We start from the raw sequence: 24,686 nt of genomic DNA, 5'->3' as shown, positions 1-24,686 counted from the left end.
AGGCATATAAATAAGTACATAAGAGATATGGAAGAAATATAGAGTACATGACTCAACCTGTAAGTTTGAATAACTTTATAAATCATAAATTACTTTTATTGTCATGCATATGCATATGAATGTCATGTCATGCATAGGTACATGTTTCATAAAATCATAAGCCTCTAAGGGCATCCCATCATATCATATCGGCCACTGTGGGCAAAATCATCATCGTATACCAGCTGATCAGGTGGTGGTGCGTATATAACGCCATAATCTTTCCCATATATATATATATATATACACATACATATATATGCGTATATAACGCTGTTTGAATCATATTTCAGCCATTGTGGGCAACATCATTATCATATACCAGCTGATCAAGTGGTGGTGCGTATATAACGCCGTAACCTTTTCCCATATCCCGTATACATATATTTACATATATACGCGTATATAACGCCATCAGGTCATGGGTCAATGCATATGAATTCAATGCATGAAAAGTATGTTAATAAAATCTTTCGGAGCTTCATAAGACTATTGTTCCTTTGATTAATATCATAAAGTAAACTCTTTTCAGCTTTCATATTTTTCTGAGACCCATGAACAGATGATAAAATATTATGACACACGAAAATTCAAGAATATAGATATCTCTAATACTTCTATGAATAGAGTCATTCATGGAATTTTTGCATTTGCACGTTTTGTTCGTATCGTATGGATCATGCCAAAAGAAAGAAGGCATAACCTTAACATACCTAAGTCATTTCTCTTGACAATCCCTCTAACATACGTCAATTGCGATAACACCTAACGACAGATCGGAGTAGAGGAAAATTCGTATGATATTCTTGAGAAAGATTGCACCATACTCCGTATTGTAAAATCTCACTTTGATTTAAATTTTTAAAGGTCTTGCATTGCTTGTACGATATATGCAGAAGCATATCAAATGAACCAAGTAAAGAGTTATAATAAACCTTTCAGAAAAAGGATTTTTATTTGTACATATTGCTCATGAAATCCATTATTTGTTAATGAAAATAAAGGGGTGATAAGAATGGAGGAACTTGCGGCAGTAATCCAATCTTTAAATGAACATCCAACCAAAGAAGAGATTCAAGAAATGGTAAACCAAGTGGATCTAGGATGGCACTATTGATTTTGAAGATTTCTTAAATATCATGGCTAGAAAGCTCAAGTCATAAGACTCTTCAAAGTTCTAGATTATAACTTGAGTTACTAGACACACGTTCTTTAAGAGTCTTAAGTTTAAGACTCTTTAATTTATTATTTCTTATATAAAGATGTGGGCCCCACTTTCCTAGCGACTAAGCTACAAAAAGGCTCTCTTAATGCCACCTATTCTATGGTTTTAAGAGTCACATTTCCATAAAGCTTTGACTGCCACGTTATGGGGGTAGGGTTTATTCTTATCCAAATATATCCCAATTAATTAGGTATTATTCCGTTACCCGATAATTAATCAATTACCCATAAAATTAAGAATTATTCTCACTTACTTAAAATATTACTCACTTTTTACATGCCTTATACACCTTACTATCATGACCATGTGGTACCTTGTATGGTACTAGTCCATAAATACCGGGTATTTTTAGCTCGGACCATATTTTACCCCAAAATGCCAAACTTGGACAAAATTTATTTTCTTTGACTTGCTCCCCTTTCACCTTCACGAATTAACTAATCATTTTGTGAAATAACATAATCTTTATAATCTCTAAATAATCTTTTACTTGGACTGATGTCAATTACCTTATGATAAATTCAATGTACAATACTTCAGGATGCAACATCGTCGTAACCTAATACTGCGAAGCGTGACATCACCATAATGTAATATTGTTGGATGCAATACTGTCATAACTTAATACTGCAAAGCGTAGCATCATCGTAATATATTACTGCAGAGCATAATATCGACGTAATACTGCGGGACGTAACAGTAATAGCTCTCAAAAGGCTTAGTTGAGGGGAGTAATTAAGACCACAAAATAATTTAAGGTTGTAACTAATAATCCGTGGCAAGTTTAGGGGGGGTGGTAAGGTATTTTGCCTTTTAAAAATGATCTCCAGCACATGTGTTGCAAGTGAATTCAGTGTTTTGAGGCCTAAAAACCTCTTTTTACCTCACCTTGATTTGTGTGCGTGGTCCGAACCTATATCCGGAAAGCCTTCTATGTGAAAATATGAGAAATAGAAATTTTAGAGTTAAAAAATTTGATTATGGTTGGCTTTGGTCAATATTTTGAGCAAACGGACCCGGATCCATGTTCCGACGATCCCGTGAGGTCCGCAGTAAAATATGGGACTTGAGCGTAGGCTCGAAAATGAATTTCGAGGTCCCAAGCCTTAGAAATCAATTTTTGAAAGCAATTATTTTACTGGATTAACTAAGAAATAAAGAAAAGAATTAATGTTTGAAACCATTGTTATCGGGCCCGTATTTTGGTTTCGGAGTCCGGTACAAACTTTTATAGTATTTGAAAGATAACTGTAAAATTTGGTGAAAAACGAGATTTATTTGACGTGAGTTGGACTTTTGGAGTATAGTTGATCCACAAATGTGATTTATAAGAAGAACAATTGTTTTGACCATATAAAATAATTCTATTTCATCATGAGATTATAAATTAAAATCCACCTTTCTGGACAAGGAATTATTTTTATTTTTATTTGATTGGTCATCGGTGGAGGTTCACATATGTCCAGATTCAAGAAAGAATTTTGGGCACTCACATGGTCATAGTTGGGCACTATCATGGATCAACTTGGGCTGGTGAATTTTTATGGGTTACTTTGGGCTAGCCCAAATCAGCCCATCAACAAAATCACTCTAGCCCAAACCATTAATACTTGGGCGAATTGGGCGGGTTATATGGTTTGTGCCTGTTTTGTCATCCCCTAAATACATTGTATCCCGCCCACCCGCCCATATGTAACCAAATTATGGGAAATTTGCATCTATACTCATTTTTTGGGTCATGTTTTAACTTGTGCCCGCTTTGCAAATTTTTTTTGCAAACGTACCTACTTTTTCGCATAACTTCAGGATACGAGGCTAAAGTAGCAAAGACAATCACGCAAAACTCAGCATTCTAGTAGACGGGCTTGAAGTAGCAAGTGTGCTGAACCAAGTGTGCTAAAGTTTTTGTTTGTAATTGCTGAACTTAAGCATAGTAGTTGAAGTTTTGTTCTCTATTTGCTGAAGTTTTTGTTTGTAATTGCTGAACTTAAGCATAGTAGCTGAAGTTTTGTTCTCTATTTGCTGAAGTTTTTGTTTGTAATTGCACTAAATAAGCTGAAGTTTTTTTTGTCCTGGATTCATTAGTTTTGTCATTAAGCTTTTTCAAAAACTTCAGCAGAAGATGCTGGAGTTATTTAATTCATTTATAAAAACTTCAGCACTAAATAAGTTGAATTTTTTTTTTGTCATGGAAAAACTTTTTCAAAAGTTGAAGTTTTTTTGTCCTGAATTCATTAGTTTTGTCATAAAACTTTTTCAAAAATTTCAGCAGAAGATGCTGAAGTTATTTAGTTCATTTGTAAAAACTTCAGCACTATATAAGCTGAAGTTTTTGAAAAAGCTTTCTAACATACTAGATAAATAATCAGATTGCCAACAGTATCTAAATCATAAATTTTGGAAACAATAAACGTGAAAAGAACAGAATTATCATTGTCTACTAACTTACGTACGTAGAAATATTCACAAATTATTGTCTACTAACTTACATTATATTTTATTTTTAAATAATCTGATAAACATATTTATGACAATCATCCCATGAACTGAAGTTTCATAGCAGCACCAACAACAGCAGAAGAAAGAAGAAGAAGAAGAAGAAGAAGAAAAAAAAAAAACAAATGAGGAGACGAAGGAGGAGAAATGGGGTTGAAATTATTTAAAAAGTAGGTACAAGTTAATTTTTTTTTTAAAAAGGGTATATGTTAAATGTGAACGACCAATTAAGGCGTCCCATGCAATTTTTACCTAAATCACCCAAAATATATAGAACAAGTTCCGATATTAAAAAGTCATCAACGAAGAGAAGACATGGAAATCCTAAAAGCAGTAAAAAAAACTAAGAACATAGCTGGCACAACTTTATTACCCTCTCATCGATAAAAAATGGTCCGAAATTTTGCATCATATTGATTAATGAAGAGATTAAACCATCGGCACATGCATTGGGCGTGCCACATGTATTGATTAAACTAAGCATAAATATTTTTATGCAATGAATAAACTAAACATAAAGATTTAGAATTTAAACTTCACTGCCAACCATTAAAAAACGTTGAACTTTTTACTTTGAAAATTGGGTTTGATTTAATCGTTATTTGTTTGTATTGTGTGTTGTTGCAAATGATTAAAAATACTATTTGAAGTTTAAATCTCAATTTTGAGAGAATTTGATGAAGATTCGAGGTGGTGTTGATTGAAATTTCACATTGAAACTCGAAAAAAGGATATTAACAAACCATGTATATTTTGTATATCGAGTGTAGAAACCGTATACAAAATATCTACAACTTACATAATTTTATACAAATAGTATGTAAATTATAATTTTTGACCGAATTTTTTACAAAAAATATTTATTTAAGTTGTAGATAAATTATACTCGCATATATATGAAAAAGTGTCTATTTTAAAATTTGCTAACGGTATAGATTAATTTGCCCGATAATATAATAGTAGGGGTAATGTGGCCGAATAGTATAACACAAAGTAAAGGGGTAAATTTGACCTTTTACCCAATAAACAAATGAGCCTAACACAACCCTTTATTTGGGTCGGCCCGGCACAACCCGGATTGGATCCACTTCCCTCTGCCCCGATCTCCCTCTCCGGCAACAATGGCGGCAGACAATTCCCAAATCTATAAATTTACTACAAATCAAATAATTTTTCGAATCTAAACTCAGTACCGTTAGAAGATTAACATGGCCGACGAAGCAGAGATTTACGACGGAATTAGGGCAGAGTTCCCATTATCTTTCGGCAAGCAAGCTAAATCTCAGGCCCCTCTCGAACTCGTTCACAACGCCACTCGCCGGACTACCGCCGCCGCCGATGGTAAACACGAACCATCTTCGTCGAAAATTGAGGCGAAACCCTTCCCTTCTCTCTCTTCCTCCTCTAAATCCTGGCTTAATTCCCTAAAAAACCCTAAACCTAATTCGAACATTATCGGGCCGGGCCGTCCTCCATCGGGCTCGGGCGATGTCAAGGAAGAGGAGGGCGCTATGATTGGTCCGCCTCGGTCTGCAGGTGATGCGAAGACTGAGGAAGACGAGGATGGTGAAATGATTGGGCCTCCACGACCGCCGGTAGAAGAAGAGGATGAGCTGATGATTGGGCCACCAGCCCTTCCGCCATTTGGTTCGATGGGGTCAGATTCGGAGGATGATATGGAAGAAGAAAAAGAAAAACAAAATCAGTATCGAATACCTTTGAGTAATGAAATTATATTGAAAGGCCATACAAAGGTACAATTTTTCTTTCCTTTTTTTGTTCCTTCCTGCTATTTGTATATGCATTGTCAGCTCTTAGCGAGCTTCACATAATCTTCGCCAAGTAGGTATAGAGGAAGATTCTGATATTTAGCTGGACAATTAGTCAGAATACACGGATCCTCTAATAATTGGATTCGTCGAGATGAGATAGTGGATCACAAGAGGATCTAGGATTTTAACTTTATGGTTTCGGGGTGCTACTTAACCCATTTACCATTTGAGTTATTAGGTTAGAAACATAACATTTGCTTATATTTGGCAAATTTCTTAACACGTGTACAAGGGGCTGAACCAGAGCTGTTGGATTCGGCTGAACCCACAGCTTATACTGTATATCCGCCCTTGAAGTGGGTGTAGAGGATTTATATAGTCGACCCCAACTAGCTTTAGATTTGAACATAGTTGTTTAATTGATATATAGATTGGATTTTCAGAGCTTGGTGCAGGATGTTTTGTTTTCTACCTAATAGGTTGATGCCTACTTCATCCTGGGTGCCAAAAATTGAAGCTTTCACCCTCTTCTTGGTGGAATTTAGTGTTTTACCTATAGTTACTTGAATGCATATGTTATGTGCCCCTACATATTAAAGGGAGTTTAAACTTGTACAGAAACTCCAGTTTGAATTTGGAGTATCTAGTTAATCTGTTAACGTACTTTATGGTTATTACGAGCTGAATTGTTGTGCTTGATCAAGTGAGGGTGTCTTTGCATACAATATTGAGATAATTAAGGCGGGATGTCTTCTCCGGAGCTATTGCAGTTGTGCTTTTAATTAGAAAATCTTCATCTCTTCTTCCTCCCTTCTTCTTCTTCCTAAAGAGATGTCTTCTGATGCTTTTGACAGGTTGTTGCTGCTCTTGCTGTAGATCCCACAGGATCAAGGGTTCTTTCTGGTAGCTATGACTATACTGTTCGGATGTATGACTTTCAAGGAATGAATGCTCGTTTACAGTCGTTTAGACAGCTGGAACCATCTGAAGGGCATCAAGTTCGTAGTTTGAGCTGGAGTCCAACCGCAGACCGATTTTTATGTGTTACTGGGTCAGCCCAAGCTAAGGTGCTAGTCTAATCATGTTCTGTACTCTCATTTATAGGGGTTATGCGTATGTATGGTTTAACTTAATTTATCTCTTTTGGTATTTCAGATCTACGATCGTGATGGACTTACACTCGGGGAATTTGTTAGAGGAGATATGTATATACGTGATCTTAAGAATACAAAAGGTCATATATCTGGATTGACATGTGGAGAATGGCACCCCAAAACAAAGGAGACAATTTTAACATCGTCAGAGGATGGTTCGTTGCGCCTATGGGATGTCAATGACTTTAAGAGTCAAAAGCAGGTAAGTGTTCTGCAGTAAATAGATAATATCATATAGCACGGTGTTTATAAACTGCTACAACATGCGCTATTGAGTGACTGCAGGAAGGACCAGTTTTCCTCTTCTTCAGATAATGTGACCTATAGTGAAATCCTTATCTCTACTGCAATACCGAGTAGAAGAATAAAGCAACATGTTTTGATCGGAGGCATTTGGTCATTTCCTTTTGTTGTTGAGATATTTTTATTCATTTTTTCTTATGGAGGAATCTCCTTTTTACGTATACGTGGGAAAAAAGAGGGACTGGGTTTAGAGAGGTTAAATAAATTGTTGAGCGGGATGATGCAAAATACACCATTTTTTAGTCTCTTAGTAAGGCTTGAAAAGAAAATCTCTTAACAAAGCTGTTAATATGGGGGATGGTCTACAGCCCACAGCAAGAATGAGGCAACTTCTATTAAATTGAGAATAACCCATAATTTGAGGATCACATCTTGCAAACACTAGCTACTACCTTACTGCTGCTTGAATGTGGCACCATGTTTACCTTTCTTTTTAACTTCCTCTTTTGGGGTCATTTTCACCTCTTGACTCCACTTTTCCCCTTTGGGGCCTGACCAGGGGATCTTTCTTGCTCTATGTTGACCAAAACAACATCGATGTCCTTGTTGCTGTTATTGTAATTGTGTTCTTGACATTAACAGTTTCCAGCTCTGAACGGAAGCCTGATTGGGACTGGCTTCTCTGTGTAGGTTATTAAACCAAAACTTGCTCGGCCTGGGAGAGTTCCTGTAACGACATGTGCTTGGGATCGGGAAGGAAAAAGAATTGCAGGTGGTGTAGGAGATGGTTCTATACAGGTATTTCCCCTACAGACAGTGTAAAAGGATCTTATATCAAATTTCTTTGTTTGTTTGTCTCAATTCATCTTGCTCATATGAACTGCTGCTCTTAAAGATATGGAATCTTAAGCCTGGATGGGGAAGCAGGCCAGACATATATGTAGCAAATGCCCACTCAGATGATATTACAGGAGTCAAGTTCTCAAGTGATGGGCGGATACTCTTGTCAAGAAGTTTTGATGGTTCCTTAAAGGTATTAGTAAAAGTCTAAAGTGAGCCTGCTTTTTAGTTTGTACACCTGCATTCATCTTCTCTGATCTATAATAATCTTGACTTGGCTCATAGGTTTGGGATTTACGCCAGATGAAAGAACCCTTGCGAGTATTTGATGATCTCCCAAATAATTATGCCCAAACTAACATTGCGTTTAGTCCTGATGAACAACTGTTTTTAACTGGGACATCTGTTGAAAAAGATGGGACTACTGGAGGAATGCTGTGCTTTTTTAATCGAGGAAAGCTAGAGCTAGTGTCAAGAGTTGGAATATCTCCCACTTACAGTGTTGTGCAATGTGCCTGGCACCCTAGGCTGAATCAGGTATTTTCTGATATCTCCTAATCTATAAAATATTTCATTGTGTCAATTGATTACTATGCATGTTGTTAACTGCCTTGAATATCACGAAGTGGGAAATATATTCTTATAACCACACTGTAATGTGTTTTCTTGAACCTGCTTCCCACACAAATATTCATCTTAGGACTGAAAGAATAGGCACATGTAGTATTAGAAGCTTGTTTTCCTGTGCACCAACTTCCCCTACTCTCTGTTTTTTATTCCCATCTTAGCATATGCATGGACATTGAGATTTTGGTCTAAAAGATTTCCCTTCATCTCAGGTCTTTGCGACAGTTGGAGATAAACGTGAAGGTGGAACACACATTTTATATGATCCAACACTGAGTGAAAGAGGAGCACTAGTTTGTGTTGCTCGTGCACCCAGGAAAAAGTCTGTGGATGATTTCCAGGCAGAGCCAGTTATTCATAATCCACATGCATTACCCTTATTTAGAGATCAACCTAGCCGCAAGCGTCAGCGAGAGAAAGCATTGAAGGATCCACTGAAGTCTCATAAACCTGAGCAGCCAATAACAGGGCCAGGTTTTGGTGGTAGAGTTGGTTCAACCAAGGGAAGCTTGTTGACTCAATACCTTCTTAAGGTAGTATTCTTATTAACAATGTCGTATATCAGTTATAATTTGTTTGAATGGACGAAAAAAATCAGCATCTGTTGTGTTGGAAAATATCGGTCTTTTGTTTCTTTGTTTTATTTTCCTTTCTATCTATTCTAGACATTTTGTTTCTGGAAGAGAAGAAGTGGAGTAACAGATATCCGATTGTTTTTATTATTTTACAATATGCTTTCATGACTGTTGACAGTCAATGCTAGCCCGTGTATTTTGATCCCTAAGTTATCCATCTGTCAGTAACTCTTTCCCCTTCATCTCAGATACATAATCAACCCACTACCTTCAACTCTGTATTTTGGAGAGAGTGTACCTGTATTTCTTATTGCTTCTTATTTGGAATCGAGCATGTTATCACATAAGCAGCTAACTTCAGCCTCATTTGCCAGCATATTTTGTGACAAACTCAACTAGCATGCTCTTCCAGTAAACTCTTAAGAACCCCATGAACTTTATTTCCCCAAAAAGGAGAGAGAGAGAGGAGGAGAGAGAGGGAGAGAGGGAGAGAGAGCCCCATGAACTTGAAAGTGCGACTGCCGTGTCAAGGAAATTATAGGCAATAGCCCCTGGTGACGTGTGGAAACATACTTTTGTGTATGTTATTCACATTCATCTGTAGTTAGAGATGTGATTTTTGATAAAGAGTTAAGAGAGGTGGTGTCTGCATGTTTAAACCATTCATTTGTGTTTTAAGTTTTTGCTTCAACAAAATCCTGTTTTTACCTGAACTAGTGGAGATGGATACTCTTTGAGAATTCTCTCTCGTTTGCCTTTCAATTGAGAAGGAAAAAGTTTCCTGTTTGTGCCTTATGTTATATTGCTATAGAAATAATAGATCTTTGTTATATTGCTATAGAATTAATAGATCTTTGTATTTCTCCTCTCTCTTCCCAGATAAAACAAAATTATATGGTCTAATATTTCAGTTGTTGCTCCTTGGTCCTCTGTCTCTTTTTTCTTCTCCTTTGTACATGCTAATGCTGGTTGAATTGACCCAATACTTTGCATATTTTTGCAGCAAGGTGGCTTGATAAAGGAGACTTGGATGGAGGAAGATCCTAGAGAAGCAATCTTGAAGCATGCTGATGCGGCTGCGAAAGATCCAAAATTTATTGCTCCAGCATATGCTGATACACAGCCTCAGCCACTTTTTGCGGAGCCAGATGCCGAAGAAGAAGATAAGTGATCTGCATGTACTGCATTTTGTTCAAGTTCTCGAGATTCTCAAGCACTCTTTTTAGTGGAGAGGAATAGAACGTGTATGAGGGTTCTCAAATGAGGGAATCATTTCTCCATAGATAAAAAAAAGCTAGAATCTATGTTATGATATAGCTTTCGACGAACTAACATGAAATTAGTTGGAGATACATATGCTTTTCTGGATTTGCTGTTGCAATTCCGGTAGTAACTCATTTCTGCATAGATTTGACTGCCTGCTTGCTGTAAAATGTATGGGAACAATCCTCATCTGTAATCTGTTTTATCTCACTCTGTTTTGTTCAAGATTGTTTCTACCAAGTTTGGCCCTTTGTAGTAAGCAATCGTGAGATGCTAGAACTCTTGCTTTCGTCTTTTATTCTTCCACCCATTCTCCCATCGCTTGTCCACTCAACTCTAATACCCGAATCTACTTTTATTTGAAGTTTATTAGATATCTTCAAATGTTTACTAGTGACTTGTTCTGTGTTAAAGATAATCCTTCAAACTGTTTTAAAAGCTCGTACTCCTCAAACTCGTAGTAATTTCACCACGCTAAATAATTATGGCTACACAAAGATCTAAAAAAAACTATCTGTTATAAAATAAAGACAGTGAAGTAAAGACAAATATAGAAAGAAACTGATATATTAAACTTCAAACTGATATACATAATGGACTGAAATCTCCTCTATTTTGTGGGAGAAAGGAAGATGCTGTGTAAGCTGTTACTGTACCACATATAGATAATCTTCTACCGGGGTAGTAGTTATTCATAACGGAGTACCGAATTGATAAGCTTATTGTACCAGGTATAGATAATCTTCTAGGGGATAAGGTTTATCTGTAACGAAATATCGAAAGGATAAGCTTATTGCACCATGTATAGATAATCTTCTACCGGGGTAATGTTTATCCATAATGGAGTATCGAAGTGATAAGCTTCTTCAGGAGCCTTATTTCCAATATAGTACTAAATAGATAAACATATTTATAGTAGAGTCCCATATGAATAAGCTTCTTCAGGAAGCTTATTTACAACAGAGTACTAAATGAACATCCATAATATAATATATTAATAACATTATCAACTCAACTTGCATAATAAAACGTTTATCCCCATTCCATTAATTAGAAATAACACCAGGTAGCCACTCCAAAGTGCTGCTATTTAGGAATTAGTAAGTGCGTCTTGAATTTCAGTTTTTCAGTTTAATTTTTTAGGACAAAAATTGTCCTGAGATGTCATGAAGTTAAGATTTTTATTTAAAATTTTAGAACAAAATAAATACTGACTAATCCCTAAATAGCATCGCTGAAAATGGCTATCTATGCTCTTGCCCCTTTCCATTAACGTAGTACAACAACAACAAACCCAGTAATTTCCCACAAGTAGGGTCTAGGGAGGTAAGATGTATGCAGCCCTACCCCTACCCCTACCCTTGGAAGGGTATAGAGGTTGTTTCCGATAACGTAATGATTGGGAAAATACTACTAATGCAGAATTACATGTATGCGTGTTTATTTATACAAAAATTGAAAAAAAAAAGTGAGTAAAATCCACTGTACCCCCTTAACCTTTAGGGGTTGGAAAACAATACCCCCTCACATTTTGAATGGGAAAGTAAACCCCCTTATGCAATATTTCTTTTTAAGATAAATTTTTTTTTCTCTCTCTATCCTTTCAAAGGTGAAGTAAAATATTTTTCATCCAAACCAATACTTGAATTTCGTCTTTCTTGCTTGTAAAATTTAAGATATTTTTCTATTATATTGAGGCTATTATCAAATTTTTTGCAATAAAGAAAATAATGTTGCATATAAAATTCAAGAATTATGCTGAACGCACATTCGCCATCGATGCTTTAGCATTTCAATTTGAAGAGAAAAAGATACGCTAAATAGTCAATTCTTTGACATATATATTAGATGCAAGAATTGTTGCTATGAGTATTAATTTATTATGTTTTTTCTTTGTATATTAAAATTATTATACTAAAACCATTATTAAACTTTACTTATTTTGAAAATATTTTTATTATTAGACTTTACTTATTTCGACCAAAAAGAAAAGAAAATATCTTTATTAAATAGGAATTATAGTTGATAATATCACATTTGAAAATTTATTATGAATGTGTTTTTACATTACATTATATCTTAAACTATGCAGGAAGAAGGCTAAAGGAAAACTCCATAAATTATATAGATCCTAATTGTTTGTCATATCTTGAGCTTTTGGATATAATAAAAAAACTTGATTATTCTAAAAATGATCTACTGAAAAAAAAAAAGATTTTATTAAAAAAGTTTATTTCACCAGAAAGCTATTAAGGGGGTTCACTTTCCTATACAAAACATGAAGGGGTGTTGTTTTCCAACCGATAAAGATTAAAGGGGTAAAGTAAGTTTGACTAGATATAGTGATTTATGGGATTAGTTAAGTTAAAATTGTGCACTTTTTTTTTGATTTCCCACCCGATGTTCGGTATCCGTATTAGAACCCGATTATATCCGGATTCGCGTCGTGTAGGGTCCCATTCGGGGGAAATTGTGCACTCATTTATAGCTTTCCGGTGAAGATAAAATATATACATCAATACCACCAAAGGATGTGGTGCAGTAGATGTGACTGCTTTTCCCTTAACCAGATGTCTCGAGTTCGAGCCCTGAGTATGGAAAAATCCTTAGTAGGAAACGCTTCTTTCCGAATGGGCCCTACGCTGCGCGAATCCGAATATAGTCGGACTCCAATACGAATACAAAATACCGGGTGAAAAAAAAAATATATACTACATCAATTTATCTGTTCCTCAATTATTATAATGCTAAAGTGGACCTGTAGCAACTACCAAATTCATGCAAAACGAGGAATTATAGAACACTTTGTCTTGACGCACATTTATTGTACGTGATATCTTCTGCTTTCCTTAGCTATCCACAGATCAGAGGATTTTTTTTCGATTTTTCTACTAATTGCTTGGAGGCGTGGAAATTGACTGTCCTTAAAGAGTTATTGTTTGTATACTAATTTAAGGAAATACAACATGATTGTTTTCAGGATACAACAAAGCCAACAATAATATTTGTGATTTTCTAGTAAAAATTGTGTGGGGTAGCCACTTTTTAAAGTGGTATTTACTTTTTATCCAGCATTTTCAATGCTTAGCAATAATAGCCACTAGTTTATTAAAATTAATATGAAAAGACTGTGTTACCCTTTCTTCTATCTCTTTCATGTTGGGGAGAAAAACTACAGACACATCGTTTTGACAAACTTAAGGGCTAAGTATTGCTGAATCAGATTCTGAAGTCGAGAATTACAAAGCTCCAATCACTTTCCTCACTATCTGAAATTCTCTGCCCTCCTTTTTCCTCTCTTTTCCGAGAAAATTTGCGCATGCACAGTGAGAAAAACAATTCTTACATTTTTTAGTTCTTTGTTTTGACTTTTATTTTCTGTTGGTTCATATGTAATAATTGCAAAATTCTTGGCCTTTGTGATTAATTTTGTTCAATTGAGCAAAATCGTGCGTTATGAATCTTGAACTTAGACTAACAAGTTCAAAAGTTAAGGACACTTAGTCCTGAACTTAAAGTTACAAGTTCAAAAGTTAAGGACACTTGGTCCTGAACTTAGACTAACAAGCTCAAAAGTTAAGGACAATAGGTCCTCAACTTAGACTTACAAGTTCAAAAGTTAAGGACAAGTAGTCCTTAACTTAGAGTTACAAGCACAGAACTTAAGGGCAGGTGGTCCTGAACATCGAGTTTCAAGTTCAAAAGTTAAGGACACTTGGTCCTGAACTTTTATGAGCAGAAGGGTGTTTTTGTCCCGGCAGGTAAAGTTTATTAAAGCAGTGGCTAAAGACTAAAGACATTTTAAAACGGTGGCTTAAAAGTAAATACATGTGTTATTAGTGGCTAACCGTGTACTTCCCCCTGATTTTCTATACCACATCGTTGGAAATTCTTGTGTATTTATAGACAACCAATAAACCTTTTTAGAAAAGATGTCTTGTTTCACAAATAAACATAACTCGACAGACCCTTTCATAACATACATAACTGTTTATTCAAATTTTAAATTTAAAATTCAAATAAATTGATTTTTCTATCACAAAATAAAATAATTAACTTTAAGATTCGAGTCTTTGATTATATAATATATAAAATTTTGGTACTTGTCAAAACGTTGTATGTCGGTGGATTCAAACACAGTATAGAAGTATGAATTGTTTTAGATGCAAAATTCAGTGAACACTCTACTTTTTTCTCCTATACTATCTATTGATCTAATAACCATAATCATTGTTTTTTATTTCTTAAACTTGAACCCAAAATTTCTAATTCAAAATAAAAAAATTCTAACCATCTCATCACGTTAGTGGTGGTGATACCAAGAGAAGATGATCATTGGCCTCCTTTGTAGCTGCGACATATTTGTTTTTACAGTATTTTAATAAACGATGTTAAAATTTTAAAAAATTAATGACTGAATAAATTACTATAATAAAAGTAGTGTCAGTTTTATATATATATATATATATATATATAAATTTCGATTAAGCGGTGTCATGTAACCCCGCTTGCCGCAAGGTGTATCGGCCTCTGATTGTACAAAGGGCAATGGTTTTTGGACTCTAATATAAGTTGTCCCCATCTTTTAAAATTTCAAACAAATTGATCATTTAAATTGACATATATAGTGGATTATTTAATTTGAATGTCTACAGGATATAATAAACTTGCGCAAAAATTTATCACTTTAATTTGACGTTTCATTTATGTATTAGACTATTTAAAGGATGATGAATGCCAAAGAAATTTGTTTGGAATAAAATTGCAAATAAGATATACAAGTGTCACGAGAGATAATATGAATTTTTCCCCCATATAAAATACAAAAAGAAAATTTACTTGCACTAATGTATAAAAAAGAAAAGACAAAAATACTTATGGAAGAACACAATTTTTTAATTTTTTACACTTGGGTGACTCTGCTTAAGTAAAAAAACCTGAATCAAGCCGATATATAAATATATAATTTTTATATATACTTTTAAGATATTATATTGAATTTTCTTCAAAAAATGTATAAAAATATTTGAGAATCTCTCATGGGATGTACTAATATTTTATTTAATAGAACTACGAAGTGCATTAATTTTTATTTACTATAAATAATGGGTTGTATCTCTCTCTTATCAATTGTTACCCCTTGCATATGCATTCTCGGACTTCCTTCTCCATGTTAATAACATGGCAAGTACGCTATTGAACAATTCAAACCTATCAAATAGCACATTCGGGACATCTCAACCTCAAAAACTGACTCCTTACGATAATTACTTTCAGGCCAACTTACATACTCTGACTGAAAAGTTTAATAAAGTCGCCTATCCATCATGAAACATGTGCCCTCACCACAAAATCGAGAAAGATAATCCGCACACTCAAATAAAATTTGAACGTAATTTAAGGACTTCAATACATTAGAAGAATTCTCTCACTCTCTCAATGAAGTTCAGATGCGCACAAAAGGTACCATTTGCTTGCCCTTAATGTAAATCTCTACTAATGTATTTAATGCAAAAATATTTTATAACTTAGCCCCCATCTCACAAGTTTTATAAAACAAGCATCATGTACATACTCTAAACTCTTTCAATTATATATATATATATACACTCAACCATTATCTTCAAGACTCTTTTATAAACTTATATCCTTTTAATACTACATATCCTCTTTGCAAAATATCAGGTTCTATATTAGATATAGAGTATGCTATATCCCCTAACACTAATTAAGTAGAGTAAGGGGCGCCTAACACCTTCCCTTTAGAAGAACAAGAACCTTTACCCAAAATCTCACTAGTTAGCAGACTAATAAAGAAATGACCTTAGTAAATAAATAGATACCCTAGTATATCTTTAAATATTAGGCAGCGGCTCTCTTTTGTCATCAACAAGAAAAATCATAAGTTGAATCTTGTTTAGACTCGTGCAAAATAGGGTGCAACACTTCTATACAAGAACTATTCTTAGCCTATTGATTTGTTAAGTCTTATGTTAGAAAAGGTCTTGAGTTCAATTCTACTTCATCACAAATTTTAACCATAGAGGCTCTCTCAAATAATTGCAAAAAAATGTGCTAGTTGAGGTTCAAACCTCTACCTCTTTGAGCAAAATCAAACACATAATTAACACACTATGAGACAATTTATGTCAAGTGGTGTCATTTTTGACTACTTATCCTTTTTCTCACAGTATTAATACATATATTTAATAAAAAATCTGACGAAGTGGTGTCATGGCGACAAATCGGTGTCGCGTGACACTGCTTCGTTAAGCGTGCATCTGCCCCTGAACAGAATTAAATACACAAAATATGTCGTTTATTCATCACAACTACTTTTCTCAGTGTATTCGATGGAGAAGGAATAATAATCTATGATAATTTTAGTAAACATGCGTAGCATATCGACCAATGTTATTATTGTTACGCCGACCACCAGCTCGTGAGGTTTTCCCACGAGATATTTTCTATTTATATTTTCGTCTCTAAAAAAAAGTGGCTAAACGATCGGACTAGACAGCCGCGGATAGCTTGACCGCCTTACCCTTCTATAATTATCAACGGTCCTTAATTATTAACTATTTTTTTTTTTTAGTATCGAGTGAATGAATATCCATAGCAATTAATATTTACAGAAGAAAACAAAAATACAAAAAGGCTGGAGGATAATGTGTCAGCATATTCAAGACAGCAATACCTTTGGTCAAACAGTCGTCCCAATTTTCTAATACTGTCTTCCCACTTTTCTCTGTCGGTCAAAGATTAAATTTTTTGGTCAATAGTTTGACTGGAGAATCCTATCCACAATTTATCAGTTTTTATTCCTTTTTAATAATTTTTTAGTAGAGCCGGACTCATGATATAAAGTGTATAAGTTTGGAATTTTAAATTTTTTAAATTATATTTTAAATAAATAATTTTTATATTACGATAAATATAAAGTTTAAACTAAAATTTTAGAATTCAAACGTATCCATAAATAAAACCCTGGCAGTATTGCAATATGGAGTAACATTCGAGGAAGGTCGTCTATTAGTAAATTTATATTTATTTATACATTGACATAAATATTTTTATGTCATTATTGTAATATAATCGGCTATATTAAGTTATTACCTTATTTTTAAGGTTATCGTATCATACTTATTGCAAAAGATTACTTATTGTTATCGATTACTTTGATCTTATAGGTTACAAAATTTATCCATTGTCAATATAAGAAACTAATAATAATATTATAGATACGAAAATGAAACATATTTTATAATAAGGTCTTTTTGTTAATTCAGTTTAAGTTTTCCCTTAGAGGTTCATGCACTAGCCACTCTAAATAAGAATGAAAATATCAAAAGAGAAAAAAATAGCTTATATTATATGCTCTGACAATATAAATAATTTTTATATTAGATTAAATAGACATATAATGACAGATAATTGTCTATATCAAGCTTGACATGCTAACATGCAAAATAGACAAATAACATACTATAACGAATTCAATTGCACTGATTTTTTTTCTAACAATTCCTACAAGTTGTACCACTATAACTAGCTAATCTAACATTAAAAAAATGTGCAAATAATACTTCTATACTTTTCTCACAATAATAATAATAATAACAGTTATTTTATGACCACGATATAATAAGATGTGATAGGTCAAAGTATATGTTCAAACATATGAAAACCTAGTTGTCTCAAAACAGAAAAATAATCCATTTTGCCTATTATTTTGGTCTTTTAATTGTTTGGTATCCATTTAGAGCTCGACTAATTCGAATTCGCATCGAAAATTTTTACTTCGAAGATAAAATGCTTCCTAATAAAAGCGACTTTATTCTCAAACTCGAATTCAAGAAAGTTAAAGGATAATAAATCATTTACTATTCTTTCTTTCTTTCTTCCTTCTACCTTATTATTATTATTATTATTATTATTATGCTCTTCTACTCTTCTCCATTCGTCGGTTAAAAAAAGAAAAAGATTCTCCTATTTCCCTAATAAAATAAACTCAGTATACAAAAAGGTTGGAATTATTATCAATTATCAGGTGTATACATAAATATCCCTTTCTTCTCTTTAGTTTTCTTTCTTTCATGGCCTCTTCTACCACAGAATCTTCTTCATCATCAAACCTAAGGATAATTGTTCAAAAAAATCCCTCAGAATCTCAACTCAATGAATTAGGCATCAAATCTTGGCCTAAGTAAGTACAGAAACTTATGATTTTCTTTGTTATTTAATTTCTTTTGTTTATTATATATTCGTCTTCTCCGTCTGTGTAAGCTTGCTCAAATTACTGGCTCCGAGCTAGTTCAGATGAAGGAGGAGGATTGTCCATATAACTAGTCAATAGTACAAAAACTTTTATTTTCTTGTTATTTTTTTGGTTATTATATATTGGTTTTTTCTTTATGTTTGAGCTTGCTTAAATTACCAGACTCCTAGTTTAGATGAAAGTGGAGGGTTGTAATATGCTAACAATCAAACTTAAAACTCGTCAATTCATGATGAATCCCTAGAATATAGAATATATCATTGTTGTATTATATATATATATATATATATATATATATATATATATATATATATATATATATATATATATATATATATATATATATATATATGTTTTTGCCATTTGTGTAAGCTTGCTTAAATTGCCTATGATTTTGCCCCTAAGCTAGCTCCTACTCCTCCTCGTCCTCTTTGAGCCTATAATCTTCCTTGGTCTTTTTACATAACATTCTCGACTGCCTGCAATTTGGTAGGTCGATCCATTGACTAGCCCAGCTATGGCTAACAATAGGAGGGTTGCAGTAGGCTAACCGTCAACATAAAACTAGTTAATTTATGATAAATTCTAGTAATATTGCAATTTGGTAGGTCGATCGCCCTTTAGCCATTGACTAGCCCAGCTATGGCTAACAATAGGAGGGTTGCAGTAGGCTAACATTCAACATAAAACTAGTTAATTTATGATAAATTCTAGTAATATAGAATTAATATATCGTTGTTGTTCGCCCCTAGAGCTAGCTCCTACTCCTTCTTCTTCTCCTTTAGGATAGGACTTTCTTGTTCCTTTTTATATAACATTTCCGGCCGCCTCCGGTCCGGTAGGTCGGTCACCCTCTAGCCATTGACTAGCCCAGCTACGGAGCTCTCCTTAGTTAAGATGAAATAGGAGGGTTGCAGTAGGCTAACAATCAACGTAAAACTAGTCAATTTACTATAAATTATCGTAATACAGAATATTTCATTGTTGTATTATATATTTATGTTTTATAATTAATATCTGGACATTTTTTTTTTACTTTTAAATTACAGATGGGGTTGTTCACCAGGGAAATACCAATTAAAATTTGATGCAGAAGAGACATGTTATCTATTGAGAGGGAAAGTGAAAGTATATCCAAAGAACAACTCAAGTGATGAAACAGTGGAATTTGGAGCTGGTGATCTTGTGATTATTCCAAAAGGATTGAGTTGCACTTGGGATGTATCAGTTGCTGTTGATAAACACTATAAGTTTGATTCATCTTAAACCTAATGATATTACTGTTTTAATCAATGTTTATGATATCAACAACAACAACTCATGATTGTAACAATTAATTTTTATTAATTTTCTTGATATAGAGATTAATTACTCATATTTTGTAATTCTTTTTCCATCAAGTATGAATATTACTAGAGACATATTCAGAATTTGAAATTCAATTTTTAAGGTTTTTTAGCACTCAAAACACATTGTACTTTTGGAGTTATGCCGGTCATAATTTAATATTTGTTAAAATTATAGTGAATCTTGTCATGTATAATCTACGTTTCAAGAATTTAGTGAATTCATGTCGAAAATATTGAATTCAGTTGGATCTACGATCTAAGATCCATAGACATAGTTATTTGGTAATAATTGATTTATTTTTTTGACTTCTTATTTTATATTCGATACTCATAGTGGAGTTTCTACTAATCCGGATTTGTGCCGCGTAAATTAAAGTGCATGATTGGTTGTTGCTAGATATTTCTGTATCATGTTAGTAACTCCTTTTTTTTTAATTGTGTTGATTAATATCTAGTGTTGTTTCTCTCTTGGATTTTTCTTGTTTTTGATTCTTTGGTAATTATTTAATGTTTATGTTTAAAAATGTTAGTCAAAGAAATTAGAGAAAAGCAATTTAGTCAATGCATGTCTCTTTCAAAGTCACCTACATTTAGTATAAAAGTATCTTCCTTTCTAAAAAGCTTTAAATGTTCCTTTGACTGGTCAACTCATCATATTTTTATATTATGAAAACATATCAACTTTTGAGTCAGCAGTGATGAATTTTCTGCACAACCCATAAATGTTTCTGGTTGGAATTGTTATCTGCTAGCTTAATAAATGTACTAATGTGGAATTTAATGTTTCTTCCTAGTTTGTTTTAGAATAGGAGAAAAAACCTCTATGTTGTTCGGACTTTTCAAAAAACTGCAGATCTCTTTATAATATTCCTATGTAATAATATTTTATTATAAAAGTCAAGCTTTTTTCGGAACTAATTTCCATGTTATAATATATATTCTCAATAACAGCACTTCATTATAACATCCAAAAATATTTGAAACAGGCTATTATAGAGAAATTTGCTTTATAATATAACACTCGTATTGAATTTTTCAATACGAGTGAGTTCGAGTTCGACAAGAGGGGTTGTTCTGATGGTAAGCAACTCCACTTCCAACCAAGAGGTTGTGAGTTCGAGTCTACCCAAGAGTAAGGTGGGAAGTTCTTGGAGGGAAGGATGCCGAGGGTCTATTTGGAAACAGCCTCTCTACCCCAGGGTAGGGGTAAGGTCTGCGTACACACTACCCTCCCAGACCCCACTAAGTGGGATTATACTGTGTTGTTGTTGTTGTTGTTGTTGTTGTTGTTGTTGTATTGAATTTTTCAAAAATATACTACTTTTGAAGGATTTGACACATACCCAATAATATCTCTAAAGAGTGAGCAATACAAAAAAAACAACATTAAAGATGAGAAAGAATATTATGATTTATGACCTATGATCCATATTATTGTTTTTTAAATCTATATCTATCTATATTACTATAAAAGCACGAATATTTTATGCTAAATGTTGAACGACTAAATTATCCCTGGAATATTGATTGATTTTTATGCCCTTAAATATTTATATAATTTAAGAATATAATTGTATATTATCGAAGAATTAAATTCCTTTCTAATTTAAACTATAGATACGACATCCCTACAAAGTTGATATTGGGTACAATTCTATTTGGACTTAATGGACTGCTACTCTCTGCCACTATACTTGGAGAGAGTATACATGGTTCATATATTTCGTTCTCCAATTTGTATGAGATCTAGATATTTTTTTTTTTTTTTTTCGTAAATATATGAGATTTTGATTTATTCCATATAAACTAATATTAGCCTATAACCAAAAATTAAAAAAAAAAAAAAAAAGACAGCGAATCATTCTCCTCCGGTATGTTACAACTTAGCTGACCTATAATTAATAATTTAAAATATCACATATTTCATTAGATTTTTATATGCAGGTCATGAAGTTTTTTTTTATAACTACATCAAACAGAGAATAGAAACGCACAACGTGTAATGTACAAGATTTACGGATATACATTATTTTTTTCTTTAAGAAAGACAACGAAAATATCTTGAAACAATTTTTTTACATAAAGTAATGATTTGATAATCGAAAGGGTAAATTGAAATTATCTTTCTAAAACACTACTTAATTGACATATATTAAGACAAGACGTAAGAAATGTCCATAATCTAAAATTGAATGTGAAGTATTTTATTTTATTTTATTTTCATTAATGTAATTCTAACAATATGATGTTCTATACGTTCTAAGAAGATGAGACGATAGTGGACAATTGAACTTTTAGATGAAGCTGAAATTTGTAGGAAAAGTTTTACATTGGTGTATTAAAAAATTTGGTTGCAAAGTTGAGGAAAAATAAAGAAATCATACTTTAAGAACCAAGGGAAAAATAAAATGATGGAAAAGACTATATAAGAATAAAGCTTCAAATTAGTAAATTATTTTTAGGATTTAACTATTCATGTAGGATAAAATTATAATGACCATTAGAATTTGAAGTTTACTATAAATAAGCTAGAGAGACTTACCGGGTTTACTTCGAAGACTAAAACCTTTCTACATCAAGCTGAACAGTCAAATATTTATTTACTCTAAATATTTCATATTTAGTTTATATAAAGGTTGTAGATTCCCATTTAAATTCTACCATTAAATCTAAAGAATTTATGTATAAAAATGTAAATGCACTACCTAATATCAAATTCTAGAAAAACTTTCAAAAAGATAATTCATAATTGCATTATAATGTTTATATAGTATTAAAGATTTAATAATTATTGATATGTGTACACGCGTAAAGCACGTAACCTAATTCTTTTTTGTATTTACACTTTTCTATATCTATCTATCTATTTATACTATATTAAAAGCACGAAACTCCTTAGCGAAATATCATTCGCCTTTTTTATCCTCTAAAAATTGATTTCAATAACTCTGCATATTTGACCATTTTATCAATGTAATATTTATTTTTAAATTTGAATGAATGTTGCATTATTTATCTATTGGTCACTTGCTAAATACACATAATTCATTTTTATTCTAAGTTTTATACATTTTTTATTAAGAGGCGCAAAAAACACGTGCAACACACGTATACTAAAGCTAGTTGCAGAATAATTCCTTAAGAAAGATATTAAATAGTTAATTATGAGAGTACTTGTCTAAATTACGTTTAGGGTGAATTATAATAGACTATAATTGTGTATTTTAGTCGCTTATTACATTCTAATTTACTGCACTTTAATTGAGTTTGAGCTTTAATCGCTAGTGTTTTGCACTAATTGCGTGTTTTATGCCTTGTAGGAGTGATTCCGAGCTATGTAGATGTTATGGAATGAATTCAAGTGATTTGGAGCTTTGAAGTCTGAGTAAAAGCTTAAGGAATTAAGCTAAAATCGTGTTCGGGGGTCAACGGATGATAGTTAGAACAAATGAAGAATTGAGTAGGCATATTACGCACTGTCTAGTAAAATGAACATAACGTTTTTCTCAAACTCCATTTGATCTCCATAATATATGGTTGGAAAGCTAACTCAAATGGATACAACTTTCATGTTTTACGTGTTTCCACATTCCCAACAAAACAGAGTGAAAATTGCGCGTCAAGTGCGCGGCCGCGCTCGTCAGGCAGAATCAAAGTGGATATGCGCGGTCTGAGTGCGGCCGCACACGTCTTGTCCGGAAAATGTGTCTTTTTTCGCGCAGGAGAAGGTGTAATTGTTTGGGATCAACCCTACTTGGTATATATATATGGAAGAACGGTATTTTGAGGATCTTTGACATACTTTTGACATAATTTAGACCTAAGGAGGCTAAGGAGACCGAGGATTCGACCTAAGGAGGCAAGAATACACTAGGAGCAAGGCGGAGAATTCGTCCACGAATTTTTCACTTCCTTCTTCCTATTTTCATTGTTGGTTATGAATTTGAGTATTGTGTTTTCATATACTTTTATGAATAGCTAATTTGTTATCTAGGGTTTTGATGGAACCTTTTGTAGGATAAATTCTTGTTATGTTTTTATATAATTGAGCCGTATTATTTTCTCTATTTGTTAAACTATATTATTCTTGTGGTTGATTGAAGGGACCTCAATTAGCTGTGCCTATTTATTATGTATTACTCGAGAGAGAGTGCATATTTAGGTAGTTGTTGAACAATATCACTCCCGACGTATATGAGAAATCAATAACCAAGGTTTAAAGGTAGGATTAGGGATAACGAAACTTTGGGTGCGATCTAAGTGAGATGTAATTAAAGTCAGTTGGCGTAACTCGGGAGTGTATGTCTAGTAAATTGTCATAATTACTCGGGAGAGAATTATAACACGCAGAGTGCTCATGATCGGTAGAGAATACTTAGGCGAAATTATAGAAAATATAGCGGGAAGGATTCCGATAATTGGGGAAATCATAACTCTAGACCTCCTTATGTAACGACCCGCCCTGTTGTTTCATGCGTTACCGCTCCGTTTTCCCCATTTATGCTTTTTACTGCTTTGTTTATCGGCTCTATGTGTGATCGGGTTGGTTGGCTCGAGTTCGGAGAGATTTTGGTAAGATTTGAGACACTTAGTCTCTTTTGAGGAAATTTAAGTTGGAAAAGTCAATCGAATATTGACTTATGTGTTAAAGGGCTTGGATGTGAGTTCCGATGGTTCGAATAGCTTCGGGAGGTGATTTGGGACTTAGGAGCATGATCGGAATGTATTTTGGAGGTTCGGAGTAGATTTAGGCTTGAATTGGCGAAATTGAAATTTTGGCATTTTCCGGTTAATAGGTGAGATTTTGATATAGGGGTAGGAATGG

General features: G+C 33.4%; 2 protein-coding genes across 2 annotated transcripts; both read left to right on the top strand.

Moving 5' to 3' along the window:
• Nucleotides 1–4,821: 4,821 nt before the first annotated feature.
• On the top strand, nucleotides 4,822–10,459 carry LOC104215818 (uncharacterized). The gene is made up of 8 exons (XM_009765720.2): nucleotides 4,822–5,514; nucleotides 6,387–6,599; nucleotides 6,688–6,888; nucleotides 7,620–7,727; nucleotides 7,825–7,962; nucleotides 8,055–8,306; nucleotides 8,609–8,929; nucleotides 9,975–10,459. Exons 1-8 carry the CDS (start codon nucleotides 4,969–4,971, stop codon nucleotides 10,140–10,142), a joined length of 1,947 nt encoding a protein of 648 aa, XP_009764022.1. The 5' UTR covers nucleotides 4,822–4,968; the 3' UTR covers nucleotides 10,143–10,459.
• A 7,811-nt stretch (nucleotides 10,460–18,270) lies between these two features.
• Nucleotides 18,271–19,980, top strand: LOC104215819 (uncharacterized). The gene is made up of 2 exons (XM_009765721.2): nucleotides 18,271–18,440; nucleotides 19,562–19,980. Exons 1-2 carry the CDS (start codon nucleotides 18,331–18,333, stop codon nucleotides 19,776–19,778), a joined length of 327 nt encoding a protein of 108 aa, XP_009764023.1. The 5' UTR covers nucleotides 18,271–18,330; the 3' UTR covers nucleotides 19,779–19,980.
• The last annotated feature ends 4,706 nt before the right edge of the window (nucleotides 19,981–24,686 follow it).

Source organism: Nicotiana sylvestris, chromosome 2, assembly GCF_000393655.2.
Source record: "Nicotiana sylvestris chromosome 2, ASM39365v2, whole genome shotgun sequence".
Lineage (NCBI taxonomy): Eukaryota > Viridiplantae > Streptophyta > Magnoliopsida > Solanales > Solanaceae > Nicotiana > Nicotiana sylvestris.
Note: the sequence above shows the minus strand (reverse complement) of the source record. Positions and strands in the feature narration are given on the sequence as shown.